We start from the raw sequence: 16,746 nt of genomic DNA, 5'->3' as shown, positions 1-16,746 counted from the left end.
CGTCCGAATTTCTATATATTGGTTATGATTTCTAGGGGATGGTTCTGAATTTCTATATACTGATCTCTTAATTTCTAGGGGTTGGTCTTGATTTCTACAGTATAGTCTACATTCCTATGCATTGGTCTCTTGATTTCTATCGTTTAGTCTGGATTTCTATAGTTTGGTATGGATTTCAACATAATGGTATCTTGATTTCGTTGGATTGGTCACAATTGAGGAGGTTGATCTTGATTTTTACACTTTAGTCTTGACTTTTATGGTTTAGAAAAGGATTTCTAAGTACTACTCACGATTTCTCAGGATTGTTCTGGATTTCTACATATTGATCTCTTAATTTCTTTGGGTTGGTCTTGATGTCTTGATTTCTGGAGTTGACTGGTCTTGATTTTTAGAGGTTGGCCTCGATTTCTTCGGTTTGGTTTTGATTATTATAGATTCATTTGGATTTGTATAAATTGCTTATGATTGCTATGAATTCATGTGGATTTCTATGTGTTGGTTATGACGTCTATGAATTCGTCTGGATTTCTGTGTATTGGTTATGATTTAAATGGGCTAATCTGGATTTTTTTCAGATTGGTCTTGATTTTTTTGAGTGCACCTGGATTTCTATGTGATGGTCTCGATTTCTAAGGATTGTTCTCGATTTCTAAATATTGACCTCTTGGTTTCTGGGCGTTGGTCTTGATTTCTATGGTTTGGTCTGGATTTCCAAATATTGATTTCTTCACTAGCTCGGGTTGGTTTTAAGTTTTAAAGGTTGACCTAGACTTCTGCAGTTAAGTTTTGATTTTTATGGTTCGGTGAGGATTTCTATGCAGTGGTCAGGATTTCTAAGGATTGTTCTGGATTTCCACATATTGATCTCGTTATTTCATCATGTTGATCTTTTTTTTTTGGTTTGGTCCAGATTTGTTGGGTTGGCCCTGGTTTCTATGAATTCTTCTGGATTTCTATGTATTGGTCTTGATTTCGAAGGACTGTTCTGGATTTCTAAATATCGATCTCCTGGTTTCTGGGGGGTTGATCTTGATTTCTACGGTTTAGCCTGGATTTTTATGCATTGGTCTCTTGATTTCAAAGGTTTGGTCTGAATTCCTATGGTTTGGTTTGGATTTCCACATGTTGATTTCTTCGGGTTGGTCACAATTTTTAGAGGTTGACCTTAATTTCTACAGTTCAGTCCTTTTTTATGGTTTGGTGCGGATTTCTATACACTGGTCATGATTTCTAAGGATTTTTCTGGATTTCTAGATATTGATTTCTTGATTTCATAGTATTGATCTTGATTTCTATGGTTTGATCTGGATCTGTAGGATTGGCCTTGCTTTTTATGGATTCATTTGGATTTCTGTGCATATTGACCTCTTGATTTCTATGTACTGGTCTTAGGTTTAGAGGTTGCTTTTGATTTCTACAGTTTAGTCATGATTTCTATAAGTTTTCCTGGATTTCTACGGCTTGTCCTTGATGTCTATTGTTTGGTCCGGGTTTCTGCATGGAACCTCGCTATCTGTGTTTTATGTATTGCAGACGTCTGGGAACATGCAATTCATTTCTGGACTTTTCAGATTTCAATGAACTGATCTTGATTTCTTCGGATTGGTTCTGATTTTTTATAAGTTCACCTAGATATCTATGTGTTGGTCTTGATTTCTAAGGATTGTTCTGGATTTCTACATATTGATCTCTTGATTTCTTCAGATTGGTCTTGATGTCTATGGTTTAGTCTTGATTTCTAGGATTGACTGGTCTTGATTTTTAGAGGTTGGCCTCTATTTCTTCGGTTTGGTCTTGATTTTTATAAGTTCGTTTATATTTTCATTCATTGCTTACGATTCCTATGAATTCGTCTCTATTTTCTATGTACTGGTTATGATTTCAATGGACAGGTCTTGATTTCTTCGTATTGGTTTTGAATTTTATGAGTTCGCCTGGATTTCTATTTATTGGTCTTGATTTCTAAGGATTGTTCTGGATTTCTACAGATTGTTCAACGGATTCTTTTCGGTTTTTGGGGGTTGGTTTTGATTTTTGTGGTTTGGTCTGAATTTCTATGCATTGGTCTCTTGACTTCTATGGTTTGGTCTGGATTTCTATGGTTTGGTCTATATTTCCACATATTGATTTCTTGACTTCTTCGGATTGGTCATAATTTTTAGAGGTTGACCTTGACTTCTATAATTTAATCTTGATTTTTATGATTTGATGTGGATTTCTATGCACTGGTCATGATTTCTAAGGATTGTTCAGGATTTTTAGGTATTTATCTCTTGATTTCATCGTATTGATCTTGATGTCTATGGTCTAGTCTCATTTTTTAGGGTTAGTCCTGGTTTTTATGAATTCGTCTTGATTTCTAGGCATTGGTTATGATTTCTGTGAATTCCTCTGAATTTCTACATGTTGACCTCTTGATTTCTATGTACTTGTCTTGATTTTAGAGGTTGGTATTGATTTCTAGAGTTTGGTCATAATTTCTACGAGTTTGCCTGGATTTCTACGGCCTGGTCTAGATGACTACGATTTGGCACGGGTTTCTACATATTGTGGGTATAAGGAAAAGGCTTATTCAAGAAAATGTTTCTTTTTAGCAATAAAGGGGAATATTTTACCGAAATCACTAGAAATGAGGAGAAGGGTGTGTGAAATGCAAAGGAATATCACAATCTAATTGTGAAATGACAAGTTCTCATTGTTCAAGTAAAAACAGTGGTCATTTTTCGTTTATATAGTTATTTTGCGAGAAAAAAGTTTAAAACCCTTAAGTGTGATAATTTACGCCGGAAGGTGTCATCGGGCTGGTAGATTGTGCCACGCTGGCCAAAATTGGCAGGAGTCATCAGAAGAAACGTTAAGGGTAATTTAATGGTAAGATAATGGTAAAATTGTAAGTTTAAACGATCCATTCTAATGTAAACGAACATTTTTGAAGATATGCCCTAAAATTGTCTTATGTGTGATAATAGTTTCCAGATGGTGTCGTGTGCCAGGTATTGAGTGTCAGAGGCTGAGATTTACCATGAAACATCACAATCTAACATCGAAATGGCAAGTTCTCGCTGTTCAAATAAAAACATTGGTCATTTTTAGTTTGTATAAAGATATTTTTGTGGGAAAAGGTTAGAAACCCTTAAGCGTGATAATGTGCACCAGAGGGTGTCATCGGGTTGGTAGATTTGTCACGCTGGCCTCAATTGCCAGGAGGCATCAGATTTTAGTGTGAACGGATATTTTTGTGGGAGAGTTCCCAAAAAAAGTGTTTGGAATGATGATGGGTGCCAGAGGATGCAAGAGGGGCATTACTAGTGTGGTAAGGTGGTGTATTGACATGGTATACGATGGAGGGTCGGCTTTCAAAAATATGAACCAATAAATTTGATGCATGATTTTTAACAAGAAAATAACTGAAAATGTCTAAGGAACGATGAGGGGTGCTTTAGGGTGCCAGAGGGCCAGTAATAGTTTGCCGTGGTGGTATCAATTGACATGGTGTATCATGCAGGGTTGGCTTGCAAAAACACGAGCCAATGGATTTATTGCATGAATTTTAACATGAAAATATCTGAAAAATGTCTTAGGAATGATGAAGGTGCCAGAGGGCCAGAGACATATTTCCATAGTGGCGTGAAATGCTTAGACTACATATTTTACAGCTTAAAGTTAAGGAGGGAGATGTTAAAAGGATTTTTCAGGGGAGGGGACTGAAATCTAACATCCGTTCAAAGAAACGAGGCATTTTCATTAAGACCTCTAAGAAACACCTCTTATTAAGGCTTAAATTTATCTCTAATAGCAACCACTCTCCTCTGGGATTGCTTGCTAGGGTGGGCTAGCCACATATTGTCACAGTGGTGTGAATATACACAGTCCTGCCTGAAAGAAATGTGGCATTTCCATTAAAAACTTTCAGAAATAGCTCTTACTAGGGCTTAAATTTACTTCTAATAACAAGCCCCCCCTTCTAAAATTGGTTGCTAGGGGGTGTGTCATCCACATATTGTCACAGTTGCGTGAATATGCATAGTCTTGGCTAAACAAACACGGCATTTTCATTAATACGTCTAAGAAATACTCTGAATATGGATTAAAGTTACCTCTAATAACAACCCACCTCCTCTGGAATTCCTTGCTTGGTTGGAATAGCCACATATTTGCATGGTGACGTGAATATGCATAGTCTTAGCTCAAAGTAATGTGGCATTTTCATTAAAAGCTCTCAAAAATATCTCTTAATACGGCTTAATTTTACCTCTAATATCAAACCCCCATCCCTGAAATTGCTTGCTAAGGTTCCCACCTTTCTTTAATTCATGGTTCTTTTTGCTCATATTTTATCCTTTATAAGCTTTTTTACGTTCTGTTTTTTTTTTCATTTTTATTAATTAAATTGGTATGTACAATAAAAGTTTGTATCTTTTGGATTTCTTATTCACGGGTGAAACTTAAATTTATTTCACTAACACAATTTAATCATTGTGTAGCCTTTGTACATTGGTATGCTCGTTCAAGATTTGCCTCTAACATAAGTGTTAAATTCTGAATAGTGAAGAGAAGAACAAATACTTTTGATCGTATATGAAGGTGTACCATATTCTAGCCATAATGATACTCTCGCTTTTACTTCATTTCTGATAGCACATTCAAGTTCCCACAGAGTAAAAGAATATTACTAAAAACTGCGCTAAGAACAAGTCACCAATATTATCTGATATTGATATTGATCTGAAACACTTTCTAAAGCATTACTTAAAATTCAGATGCATACCAAATGTAAGTGACTTTAAGTAATCGATTTTTCCCTCTGCGTGTCAGCTATTGCAACCATATGGAAATACGCAATTCATTTAAGTATTCTAGTATGTGAGAACAGGAGATTTTTCTTGCGTACAGCTGCGTGAATGTATTAGCCGAATCAAAATATTAGAAAGACTTTCTTGGTTCAGCTTGCTAGCACTCCATTCCGTTGAGGGGGAATTTCTTTCGAGTCCTAACGCGGAAAAAAATCTTTAGTTAATAAATGTTCCCTGAGAAAAAAAAAACACATTGAAAGAAAAGAAATATCTTAAAGTATTATGCAACATCCCACATGTACATCGTCATTACGTAACACCCACGTATGCACTGCCATTAAATCATTCACAATAAATATATCAAGTCATACAAGATCGCGTCACATCCCCCATCTGCACCGTTATTACGTAACACCCACGTGTGTGCCACCTTGAGTAAGAACCGGGACTCCTGTGCCTGACCAACGAATACTAACAAGTAATAATGAGTAACACCACTATTACATAACAACCAAAGTAAACTCTCCTTATTATGTAACAGACACCTGCTCTCATAGTCAACATAGTCAACATAGCCGTGACGTAACATGCACATACATCTCTTAGAAAGCATTCCTTATTACATAGGTGTTCTATCCGTTACAGGGGCGCTATAGTATTACCCAGGTGCGCGTAATAACGTCTTGAAGGGCAAGTAGCTCCAATCGTACACCCCTTATCTGCCAGGTGAAATCCATAGGGCGGTCACTTCTGTTACCACGAACTGTTTGACTAAGTTGATTCACTTTATTTTTCATAAACTATGCTCACTGATATATCATTGCACAAAAGGTATTATAAGAAAGAGGATGTAGGCCATTGCGTAAGAGAAGAGGGGGTTCCACTTGCAACTGAGAGCTCATTTTAATGTCAAAATTATCTCAGTCTCCCTGGACCTCCAGAAAAACATAAAAAGGGGTGTGTTTGTGGAGGATAGTAATTAACCTCTGTATCACCTCTGTATTACTACAGACGTGAAAACTTTTACTTTGGGTTTAGTTCTATTTTGTCGTTTGTAAACCCTCAAGGTATTTATTGCGAACACCCAAGAATTATATTAAGATCTACAGAGGGGGAGAATTGACCCATATAGTTTGAAAAACACCCTCCCCTCTTTTAAAATAAACTAGATCTAGACAAATTACTCAAAAAGGTTTTTTTGTATAAATCAGGGTATGGGATACGCATTTCCGCTGAAGATTTTCTGCAAGTCGTGGTACGCAAGACCCCGTCTTCATGTTCAAAATTCACCGAGCGCAGCCTTGTCTCCCGATATTAAAACATAATACAAGCAGAAATAACGTCCAAAAATGATTAATATTTAAAATAGTGGATGACTTATGATCAATAAGTCAATTTTTATTTGTTGACAAACCAGGCAAAGAAAAGATCAAGCGATTATTACCAAAATTATGGTTTTCTTGTTCGAGATAAGCTAATCCATAAAATGTCTTGGGAATCTTTATTTTTATGTAGGTATTTCTGTGGACATGGAGAAAATTATTTTTTATGTAAATGAAGGTATGGGGTTAGCGCATTTCCACGAAGGGAATTTCCTGCATGAGGGGGAGGGGAAATAGGCTAATATTCTAATGTTTATAAGTTACTTTATTTTGGAAAATTATATTTTATTCAAAAATCAAATGCACTAAATGAGCTCTTTTTCTCAAATCATTGCTGTATAAAAGTTAAATTAGGATTTTAAGATTCGACTTTGAGGGGTAGTAGCCCCCATCACATTTAGGGTAACCCTCGATAGACTATGAAAAACAAATAGAAATGTTCTCAAATGAAAGTAAAGAGCAACCTTAAAAGTTAACCCGACCAAAATTGCTCCATTTAAGAGGGATTCTGCCATCTCCTGAGCCCCCTCTAAGGCTCTTTGCGTTAAAGTTTTAATTTTTGTTCCAATTTTGCTAGAACGAACGATCAAACACAAGGGACCGTGTTGATTTGGAAAAAGAAGTATTTTCAAAACGGTGAAAGGCTTTAACACAAAGTGCGGGAGATTTAGAAGGAAGTAGCACCCCTCAAACGCGATATAATTTTGTTCGTTTTGTTTTCACTCTATTTCGATTTGAGATTTTTTTTTTTTTTTTTTTTTTTTTTTTTGAAAGGATAGAACCACTTAAAATTCTCAGCAGTTCTTATGAGCATAACGTTGCGAAATTAAATAATAGCCAAAGAAATAATTGGAAGACTTCAAAACAGTTACGTATTAAAGTAACTACAATAAAAAAAAACAGTAAAAATACCGGTTTTCCCATAAATAACACAAACTAAGAGACATAAAAAAAGAAAAAAAAGAAAATCCACACTACAGTGAATTTTAAGCCAACCCGCCTTTCGAGGGTTAATACCCTTCGCAGATAAGAAAGTTGTTGTGGACCTTTGGTTTTGTAAACTTAACCGAATTAGATATAAATCGTTAGAATTCCGATAGTAAACTAGATCATTGACGGCATATAAATTAGCCTACATGATAGAATGGCTTTCAGTATATAAAGGAAATTTGAAGACGATGGATAGCATTAACATTGCATTTAAAAAGGTTTGTAAAAGTAAATGAGATTTGCGAATATTTAAAGTCCAACAATTTTCTCCTTAAAAAAATAGGAGGACGGGTCACCATGGGACACAGCAAATGTTCGTAGTCTTCAAACAGAGAGCTAACAGTTTATTGTTTGATACTATCGTGATCAAGACTCAGCAATTGGTAAAGGCCCATTCACAATGAGAAGTTACTAACACTAGGATTTAGCTACAACTAGATTGAGTCAATCAGAGTTTTCCAAGGCTTTTCTGATTGCCTGATGACAATTAAAAAATTCTTAGAAAAATTCTGATTGGCTCGAATTAGCGCAGGCTAAATCTTGGTAGTAGTGGAATATCATTGTGAATGGACCTTAACACTCGTATTCACGGCTCCTTCTGAACTAAACGCCAAACTGAGCTTAGTAGCACAAGATAATTTCTTTTCTTGCTCTGCAGGATTTTCTCCTTCTTTCCTCTTTTTGAAAATTTCTTTCCAATTTGTATACTAAATGAGTAGTTTTCTGAGTACATTCCAAGAAAGTAGGTAGCTGCTTGTTTGGCAAATGTACTGTTTCGAATACATTAAGTTTGTGTATATTAATGAACATGAATAAAAGCGAATGAAAAGTAAATTTCTAGAAAGATGTATTTTGGATTATATGATTCTGATAACAAGAGAGTATTACTATTCGATTCTGCATTCCAAATATAATGGTCGCTGACATGGCAATTGCGTAGAAAAAGGTGACAGATATAACTCTAGGCTATATACAAACCTTTGCTTATAATGTTGGTTTACATTATTTTTTGTACTTATCTCTCATCAACAGTCGGACTATAATGCGAAATAATCCCAACTTAAAAAAAATCAGCAAGTCTAAAAAGTCCAGAGCTATATCTGACCCAATTAAGGGGAGGGACAATTCTCAGGGCAACGGTCATTGTATTTGGAAGCAATATTGAATGGGAATAGAGTGCTACTACTCTTTTGCTATTAACGTGCCTATTTGCCGAACAATTTAAGGAAAAGTTGCTTAGTTTGACCTGAAACCAGGGTTGCCATTGTCAGTGACTTTTTCACTATTTCTAGTGATTTTTTACATTGCCTAAACAAAAAAATCACTAAATCAGCACATAAATCGCTAGACTTTTAAAGAAAATCACTAAAGAACCACTAAAACCTAGTGATTTTTTTTCACTGGGCGACAACCCTGCCTGTAACGTGCAGGCAGCTAGGCATCACATTGGCGTGAAAACAAAATTATACTGCCTGATTGATGTAAATTCAGTTCATTCCCCAATGTAGTCTAGATAAAACATAATGGGAACAAATATTTGGCTAAAACTACTATAAAAAATAAATAAGGTAATCCTGAACGAAGATTTCCCCTGAGAAGGAACCGGTATAATAATGGAGTAGTAGTACCATTTAAGTCCCCATTCAACATTCTTTACAAATATAATATTTTCTATAGGAAAATCGCCTCCCCCTCACCCTAGTGAGGCCCGGTATACCCCTAGACTATAAACAAATCTAGAGAAAACGTGGATAAAATGGGAAGAATCCTGAAAAAAATGCTTAATAGAAATCTTTCATATTTTGAAGTAAAAAATTTTCTATTATACTGTCTTCTTGAGAAGTTCTGTAATATGACACCATTAGGGGGGGGGGGGTAAACATTCATTATCGTGAAGATTATATTTGGAAGCCTACTATTTTGTTATTATAATGTTTCCTTCCCACGGAGATCTACGTAGGATTACCATAAATTAATATTGAATTTCATTACCCTTCATTCAAGGGGATGCCAACTTATACAAATCATGTACACCAGGTGGCAAGTTATTTTTTAATGCTTTTACTACTGTCGCTATTTTTTCCTCACGGAACAAATGTTCAAGCGCACAAAAAGTACAAAGCTCCGATAGTTAGATGCCATAATGACGCACTTGGTGCTTTGAAAAAACATATACTGCTGGAAAAAGTAAAGCTTTCTTCAAAAAAAACATATAGCCATAGAATTGGTTGTACGTGATGTATGCATGGCTGTATCCAGGGAGGGATGCGGGGTTTGAGCCCTTCCCCTCAAAATTTTTGTCCGAACTCGTAAAAGCGTAACAAAATGCATATAATTTTTTTACACTTCTTTTAAGTTTTTTGTAACCCCCCTCTGCTCGAACTCCCCCCCGCATAACAATCTTCAATATACCCTTGGATAGATACCATACTTGTTAACGAGTATTCAAATTTCCGAAAGATCCGATTAAATAAACAGATAAATGGGATAAAAGCGTGTAAAAGTAAATGCATACCCGCAATAAAAAAAAAAAAAATGTAAGCGATTGCAGTTTAAAGTTTCAAGGTTGCATCACATACGATTGTAAATAGTGTGTTTAAAGGGAGAATAAATAAAACAAAATGCTATCTAATGATTATATAGATGTTACTGATCGACACAGCACGAGGAACTACTATATGTAGTACGGTAAAATATACTGAAAATTGGCGGAATGTGTTTGATTTAGACGGTAAATCTCCCAGTATTTTACACGATTATTTTTATAATCCACTTTTATATCAAACTAGTTTTATTTATCACCTATTTTCTTATCAAACAGTTCGTAGTAACGAACGGTAAGTTAGGAGCGACGCGACCCAAAAGTAACCGAAACTCTGAAAAATGGATATCAATTGCTATATCAAAAGAATCGGCTCTTTGTGCTCATTTCAAACATATAATATTCATTAATTTTAGTGTTGCTCATCAAAGGCTAAGAGCCTGAGAAAATTTGGCTACTTTTCGAAAAGGGGGGAAAACACTCCCTAAAAGTCCAAGAATAAAGTAAAAGTCGAAAAGTCAGAGGGTCGCTCCCTCCTCAATACCTTGCTTTTTACGTTAAAATTTTTTATTACTTGAAAAAGCAGAGTTGTGTCAAATAGCCAAACTAAGCATGAAGTGTGAAGTATTAAGGAGGCGGCAGCCCCTTTCATATACGAACTAATTTCTATTTTAGTGTCTTTCCTCACTTTCAGTTGAAAATAATATTTTGTTCAATGAATGTTCAAGCAACAGAATCTTTTTCCCATTAGTACTTGATCTTCAATTTTCCCTTTTCATGCAACTTGCTGTATATCATATTTTCATATTATATTTATACGTATTTATTTATTTTCTAATATTTACATATATTTATTTTACCTTTTATTTATATTTTACATTATATTTACTAATTTTTTAGGTTTTACTGACACTCTTGCTAGCAAGCAGTGTTCTTACTGTACCGATTCCGCCATGGTTCTCTGGGAGCAGGCCATTCGACCCCGCAATTTTTTCAAACTACTATGTGGCCATTCCTCCGCGTGCAATTGACGAACTGAGAACACAAGCAGCAAACATCGTATATGGTCGTTATAACAACCAGCAAGCTTATTCCTACTTGGCCCCAATGATAACATACCCGAGAGGACTACCACTAAGTAATGATCAAGATCCATTCGAAATGAATGATCATTTCGACTCAGATCAAGGCGTAACAGTTGTGGCGACTGACGACGTCTTCATACCAAAAGGTCAGAAAATGCAATTCAAAATATCACCAGCTTCACTCAAGTCTTCACAAGGGAAAACAGATAAAATAAAACCTAAGGTAAGCGAAAAATGGTCGCACAAAATAAGGGTCATATCAGTAATTCAGGAGGAAGAGGGGGATTAAACAGTCTAGAGGGGCAAAACGTTCAAAATTGTTATTTTTGCAAGAGATGTGTGATATTTTCCCTAATAGTGTGCAACCTTCCGCTTTTTAAACATTCTTGGTCTTCTAAGTTGGAGTAGGGGGCTGAAGTCATATGTACAGTCTTTACATAGACATGCAAGTCTCATATTTTGAGACATGCAGGGTCATGCCACAAGAAGGATTCGATTACAAACTGTTGTTACAAAAACTATTTGTAATAGCAAAGTTGTGTAGAGGTGAATAAAATCATTCACAAAAACCGACACTGTCGAGGAGACGAAATCTCCTTGCGGTCAACAACCTCAGAAGAAAAAGTAGAAAGTACAATCCTCAATGGGAGCCAAAGGGAACGAAAACGATAAATTTAGCATAAGGGATTTCGGAAGACATTCGTTAAAAGCAGGGTTGCCACCCCTAGTGATTTATCACTGTTTTTAGTTTTTTTTTATATTGCCTTCACTGGATTATTGAAGAAAATCACTAAATCAACCAAGAAATCACAAAAAATCTAATATTTTCTCCAGCGGGCACTGGTTCAAAGTGTTGTTCGCAACCGTTCACAGCTAAATCCGCAATAGTTTTAGCTACATTTGGAAACAAGCCAACAAGTAGAGAGAGCGTGGAAGTTTTGGTATTCTCAACCGAACTCTTGGTATTCTCTTGTGTATTCATTAGGAATTTCTTTACCGAATTAACAAAGAGATTTGGCTCAACTATCGAATAAATAGGGCATTAAGACGTTGAAACTTGTACGCAAAATAAATAAAATTAGAATCAGCGCCAAAAGCATATAGCCGTGGGTAATATTTTTTCTTTAATAGAGTAAAACCCAGCCACTCTTTTTCAATGAATATGCATACCTTATTTCGGTAAAATTAAACTACGAGAAATCTAATGGGGATATTTGACAAACGTCATATACTCACAAAGTTAAATTCTAAAATAAAGCTAAATTGTATTTTCCACGTATATGCTTAAAAGGTTTTAAACCTCGATGGGTGAAACATGGCCAACTTTTAGGTAGACTTAACAAAACGTTCTTAGAATGGATCGCTACAGCAAGATGTAAAGGACCAGCAAATTAATTTTTCGCATATTCATTACTCCGCTCATGCGCTACTCTCCTTTGGGAAGACAATATATTTATCAAAACCAAAAAAATATTCACCAGCCCAAAATAAGACATACTACCCTTTGGAGTAAACGTGGATTTTAAGATCTGAACATAGAAGGTAGTTTGAAAAAAAAGATAATATTTTTCCCTTTTTTTATGTCTATAAGATGATACGCGAGCTAGCAGCCTTTTTCTTCTTGCCACTCAAATAAATGTATTGACTTTACACAGCTCATACATTATCATGATTGCAGTTGTAACTGCAACCTAGTAAAGAGCGAACCACAGCCCATAGTAGCCAAAAGTTAACTGTTAACTTAAAAAAAAAAATGCCTAGTGGAAAAAAATTGCCATTTGACACTGATTCAGGAATGGTAGCTATTATTTCAGTTCGTCTTAAAAGTAAAAGTTTATTGCGAAAAGAAATTTATGATGACTTCAAAAAAAAGCCTGAAACCCCTTGAAAATGGCGACAGATTAAAATGAAAAGTATGCCATTGGAATCAGAATAGTCGAAAACCTTGTACAGGGAAATTACAGTCTCCCTCTTTGAACAACAAGGAAAATCACTTGTTTGCATAGGTAACACTGATCTGTCTTCCGTTTTTTGTTCGTTTGTTTGTTTTTTGTTTTATTTCAGCAGGCCTAGAGGGCTACCGAAACATCATAGATAGATGCTAAATGGTTCATTTAAATGCTATTTCTTATATCTACGTGCTTTTTATAAATTCCACCATCCGCAAGTGCCATATGACACTAACATGGCACTTTTTGTGCTATTTCTCAAGAGGTGGCACTAAGGGGCTACCAGAACATCGTAGACAGATTTTTTTACAGCTCATATAAAAGGTATTACTCATATATACGACCTTCATAAAAATTCCATCATCAGCAAGTTCCAAATGGCACTAAAAAAGGGACTTTTGGTACCATGTCTCAAGTGGAAAAGTTGAGGCTAATGGGCTACCAGAGCTTTTAAGAGTTATGTTTAATGGCCCATTCGAAAGCTACTGCTCATAGCTACGTGATGTTTATCAATTCTACCATTCGTAAGTATGATATAGCACTTAAAACACTTTTGGCGTCACTTCTTAAGTAGAAAAGTTTGGAGGCATATAAAGATACCACTGTAATAATTATGGTCCAAAATCTTTAACTGGAGGTTTGCAAGAACGTCAACCATATGTTCCTCCTCTAGGCCCAGCTACGTAATTGAGATACAAACACCAATATATCAAATTATTTCCGGCTTGTTTCAATTACGGTTTTGTCCCTTATATGATTTTTTTTAAGATAAGATAATTTCACTGATTTTGTAAATTTGATGCACTCATCATGATTGCAGCAGAAGCTACAACCTAGTAAAGAGTGAACCACAGCCCATAGTAACCAAGAATTGAAAAATGCGTTTTTTTTTAAAAAAAACTAACTGGTGAAAAAAATTTGCCATCTCACAATGAATCAAGAATAATAACTATTGTTTCGGTTAATCTTAAAAGTAAAAGTTTATTGCGTAACAAAAATATGGTGACTTTGAAAAAGAGCCTGAAACCCCTTGAAAATGGCGTCAGATTGAAATAAAAAGTGCTTTGGAATCAGCATGGTCCAAAACTTTAAGTAGGACAATTACAAACGTTCACCTTGAACACTAAGAAAAATCACTGTTTTTTACTTTTTCACACTGATGTCTCTCCTTTTTTGTTTCTTTTTTTTACCAGGGCTAGCGAAACTTATGTTTCGCTACCTTATAAACTATAAGCTATAAACTATAATATATATATAGCTTATATATACTATAAGCTATATAGCTTATAAACTATGTTTATGCTAGCGACACTATGTTTTGATTTTTCTTTCCATTCTTAAACTTATTTTTCCTTCAATTGTTGTACGGATTCTTCGTTCAGCTCCTTAATAAGGACCGAGATGTCTTATCTCCTCTAGACTTGAAAGGATTAGAATTTACATAAAAGAATAAGTTCTCATCTGAATCTAAGGAGCAACATTAAAACTTAAACCGAACAGTAATTATTCCGTATAAGCAAAAAGAGATCAGGGCAGTGCTGTTTTCTAAATTATCAAAAACAAGCGAAGATTAATTTAAAAAAAAACAGGAAGTAAAGCGCGAAGTTGAAACTTCAAACGAACAAAAATTATTGCTTTCCAGCCTATCTAACATGTATCAATAAAACTAGTGCATATGCAACAACCTGCAACAACAAACGAATCTATAATACTTTTCATAGTCTTACAGGAGCTATGATATCAGTAGCTTTAAGTATATAATTAAAATTATCTTCAGAAATTAGGAATAAAAATAATATGTTTAAATTCAGTAAACAGCATTAACGAATTTCCAAATTCAAAATAATTGATTGATTTATTAGGTAGCATCTTGGTTTCGCCTAGTATTACTCGAAATGAAGAACATTTCAACCATATTATGAATTCAGGAAATCCAGCATTTTTCCTTCTAAACAGTTTTCTGTTGATTTTATGAAATTCATGGTTTTTTTTTACTTAGAATTTTTTTGGACTGAGATTTTTTTAAGGACTAAATTCTAATGTAGCCTTCTTGGAATTCTCGGAAACATATCAGGAGATTCTTGGCATCCAAAAATATTACGTCCTCGAAAAATTCGAAGTCCCAAAAAAAATTTTAAGTCCAAAACTTATGTTCCAAAATAATTCGAATTACCAAAAATATCTACGCCCCAAGAAAATTCAAAGTCTCAAAAAATTCTATCAAAAAATTGTGTAAGAAAAAAGTTAAAAATTTTCAAAGTTCAGAAAATGTTAGGGGGGGCAACAGTTTCTAGAGTGGGTGAGTCATTGGGGCCCTAGAGGGGGACTTGAGAATGTAGAAGGGGGACTCTGGGCCCTGGTGAGGGGCATTGGATCCTGGATGGGAATGTGGGGACCCAAACTCATGCACAAGTCTGGTAACGGAAAACTGATGAGCTCAGAGCCACTACATTATAATAACGACACCTGGTCGGCTGTAGTGTGGTCGGCTGATACCATTATAGTACAAAAAGATCTCCACCAATTGTATATTAGAATCCATATCAAAACTTTGCTTATTATACATCATGTAACTTCAAAATCACTTCAATTATTAAATAACACACTTGGCAAACGAAACTCAGATAATAATGGTTCCAAAAATTTCCTTATCAACCAGAAATTGTGATAAAATCATATGTATAGGGCTCTTGTTGTATCAATTGAGTAGTTTCGTTGAAAAAATATGTGTATATTGTTCCAAGAAAAATGTTAGGTCTACAAGAAGTTTTTAGCTGGATAGGAGAGACTAGCAACTCCAAATAGTCGTAGGAATGGTGGGAGTACTGGCCGCTTAAATTAATGGGATATGTGTTTTGTTACAGTACTGGGATATTTGTGCATTGGGAGTTTAAGGCTGTGTGTTTATTGGGAGTAATAGGCTACGTGTGTATTGGGAGTTCAAGGCTATGTATGTATTGGTAGTCATTGCGGAGATACTACTCACAGGCAAATGTTCTTACCTCTGTCCGATAAAGTCTCGTGGAATAGTATTTGTTTTATACTTTTTGTTGTGTCCGATCACATGTTTTTTATTTAATCGTACAAAGAGGAATATACAAGAGATGTTGTATTATTGCACTGTCACCGAGTGTCCATACATTGAATTTTTCTGAAGTAACTCAACATTAAGAATTGTTCGACAAATGCTCAAATATCAAGTAAATTCATATGACAAACAAATGAAAATACAACAACACAAAACAAAACTCGACGGGTCGAGTAAACAGGTCAAGAAAAGAAAATCCGACCCCGAGCACAAATCAAGTTAACGCCTTTAGACACTATGGAGAGACAACAATTTTACGTAGAACTGTGATGATTAGACATATGTATTTAGGAGAACGCTGGGAGTTGCGAGAATTTTGGAATTATTTTTGGAGAATTTTGGGCCGGTATTTTTTCTCCACCTAATTCCTTCTATTGCTTCGTATCTCAAAAGAAAATTATTTTTTTGCGTTGAAGAATTGTAAGTAAAGTTTTATTTTGACGTTATGATTATTATCAAAATCCAAATTGCTCAATTCAACAAATCAGTTCTAATGCCTGGTTTTTCATATTGCAAATATCACACTGTAATTATTATATTGTAATTGTACAACATAATAACAGTGAATTGGAGCTAAAGGTTATTTTTCGTGAACTTTATCTCATTCTTCTCTAAAAGTCTCATATTTCTCTACTCCTAACTCCTTCTCACCAGCCCAAGCTTTAGGCCTAAATTGTCTAGACTTTTACATATTTATCTAGCCTTTAACTGTTCTCAGGGAAACACCCTTCTATTCCCTCCGCGTTGGCGGGTTCAGGACTATTTAACCATGAACACTTTTCTTTCAGATGAAGTTGGTGAAAATAGAAAGAGAGCAAAGACCAGCATCGACGACAGACGAGTCTTCTTAAACAAGGATCTTCGTAAAAATTTTGTAACCACGTTTTATAATATTAAAAATTGTTAAGGAATTT

The 16,746-nt window shown here is 35.1% G+C and overlaps 2 protein-coding genes and 1 long non-coding RNA gene across 3 annotated transcripts in view; 2 read left to right on the top strand and 1 right to left on the bottom strand.

The window, feature by feature from the left end:
* LOC136028227 (1-phosphatidylinositol 4,5-bisphosphate phosphodiesterase gamma-1-like) overlaps window positions 1-16,746 on the bottom strand; it is a 158,427-nt gene that overhangs the window by 83,715 nt on the left and 57,966 nt on the right. The gene's annotated exons all lie outside the window — the stretch shown is intronic.
* LOC136028234 (uncharacterized) overlaps window positions 1-16,746 on the top strand; it is a 92,774-nt gene that overhangs the window by 37,077 nt on the left and 38,951 nt on the right. The gene's annotated exons all lie outside the window — the stretch shown is intronic.
* Window positions 7,265-16,743, top strand: LOC136028233 (uncharacterized). Its single transcript, XM_065705959.1, has 3 exons — window positions 7,265-7,386; window positions 10,611-11,018; window positions 16,621-16,743. Exons 1-3 carry the CDS (start codon window positions 7,315-7,317, stop codon window positions 16,681-16,683), a joined length of 543 nt encoding a protein of 180 aa, XP_065562031.1. The 5' UTR covers window positions 7,265-7,314; the 3' UTR covers window positions 16,684-16,743.

Source organism: Artemia franciscana, chromosome 6 (assembly GCF_032884065.1).
Source record: "Artemia franciscana chromosome 6, ASM3288406v1, whole genome shotgun sequence".
Taxonomy (NCBI): Eukaryota; Metazoa; Arthropoda; class Branchiopoda; order Anostraca; family Artemiidae; genus Artemia; species Artemia franciscana.
The sequence above is the reverse complement of the archived record's forward strand: the minus strand, read 5'-3'. Positions and strand labels throughout refer to the sequence as shown.

Coding starts and splice junctions, on each gene's coding strand:
- LOC136028233 (XM_065705959.1), top strand. CDS start 7,315: ATGATAGAATGGCTTTCAGTATATAAAGGAAATTTGAAGACGATGGAT. Junction 7,387..10,610: donor TTAACATTGCATTTAAAAAG/GTTTGTAAAAGT, acceptor CTAATTTTTTAG/GTTTTACTGACACTCTTGCT. Junction 11,019..16,620: donor CAGATAAAATAAAACCTAAG/GTAAGCGAAAAA, acceptor CTTTTCTTTCAG/ATGAAGTTGGTGAAAATAGA.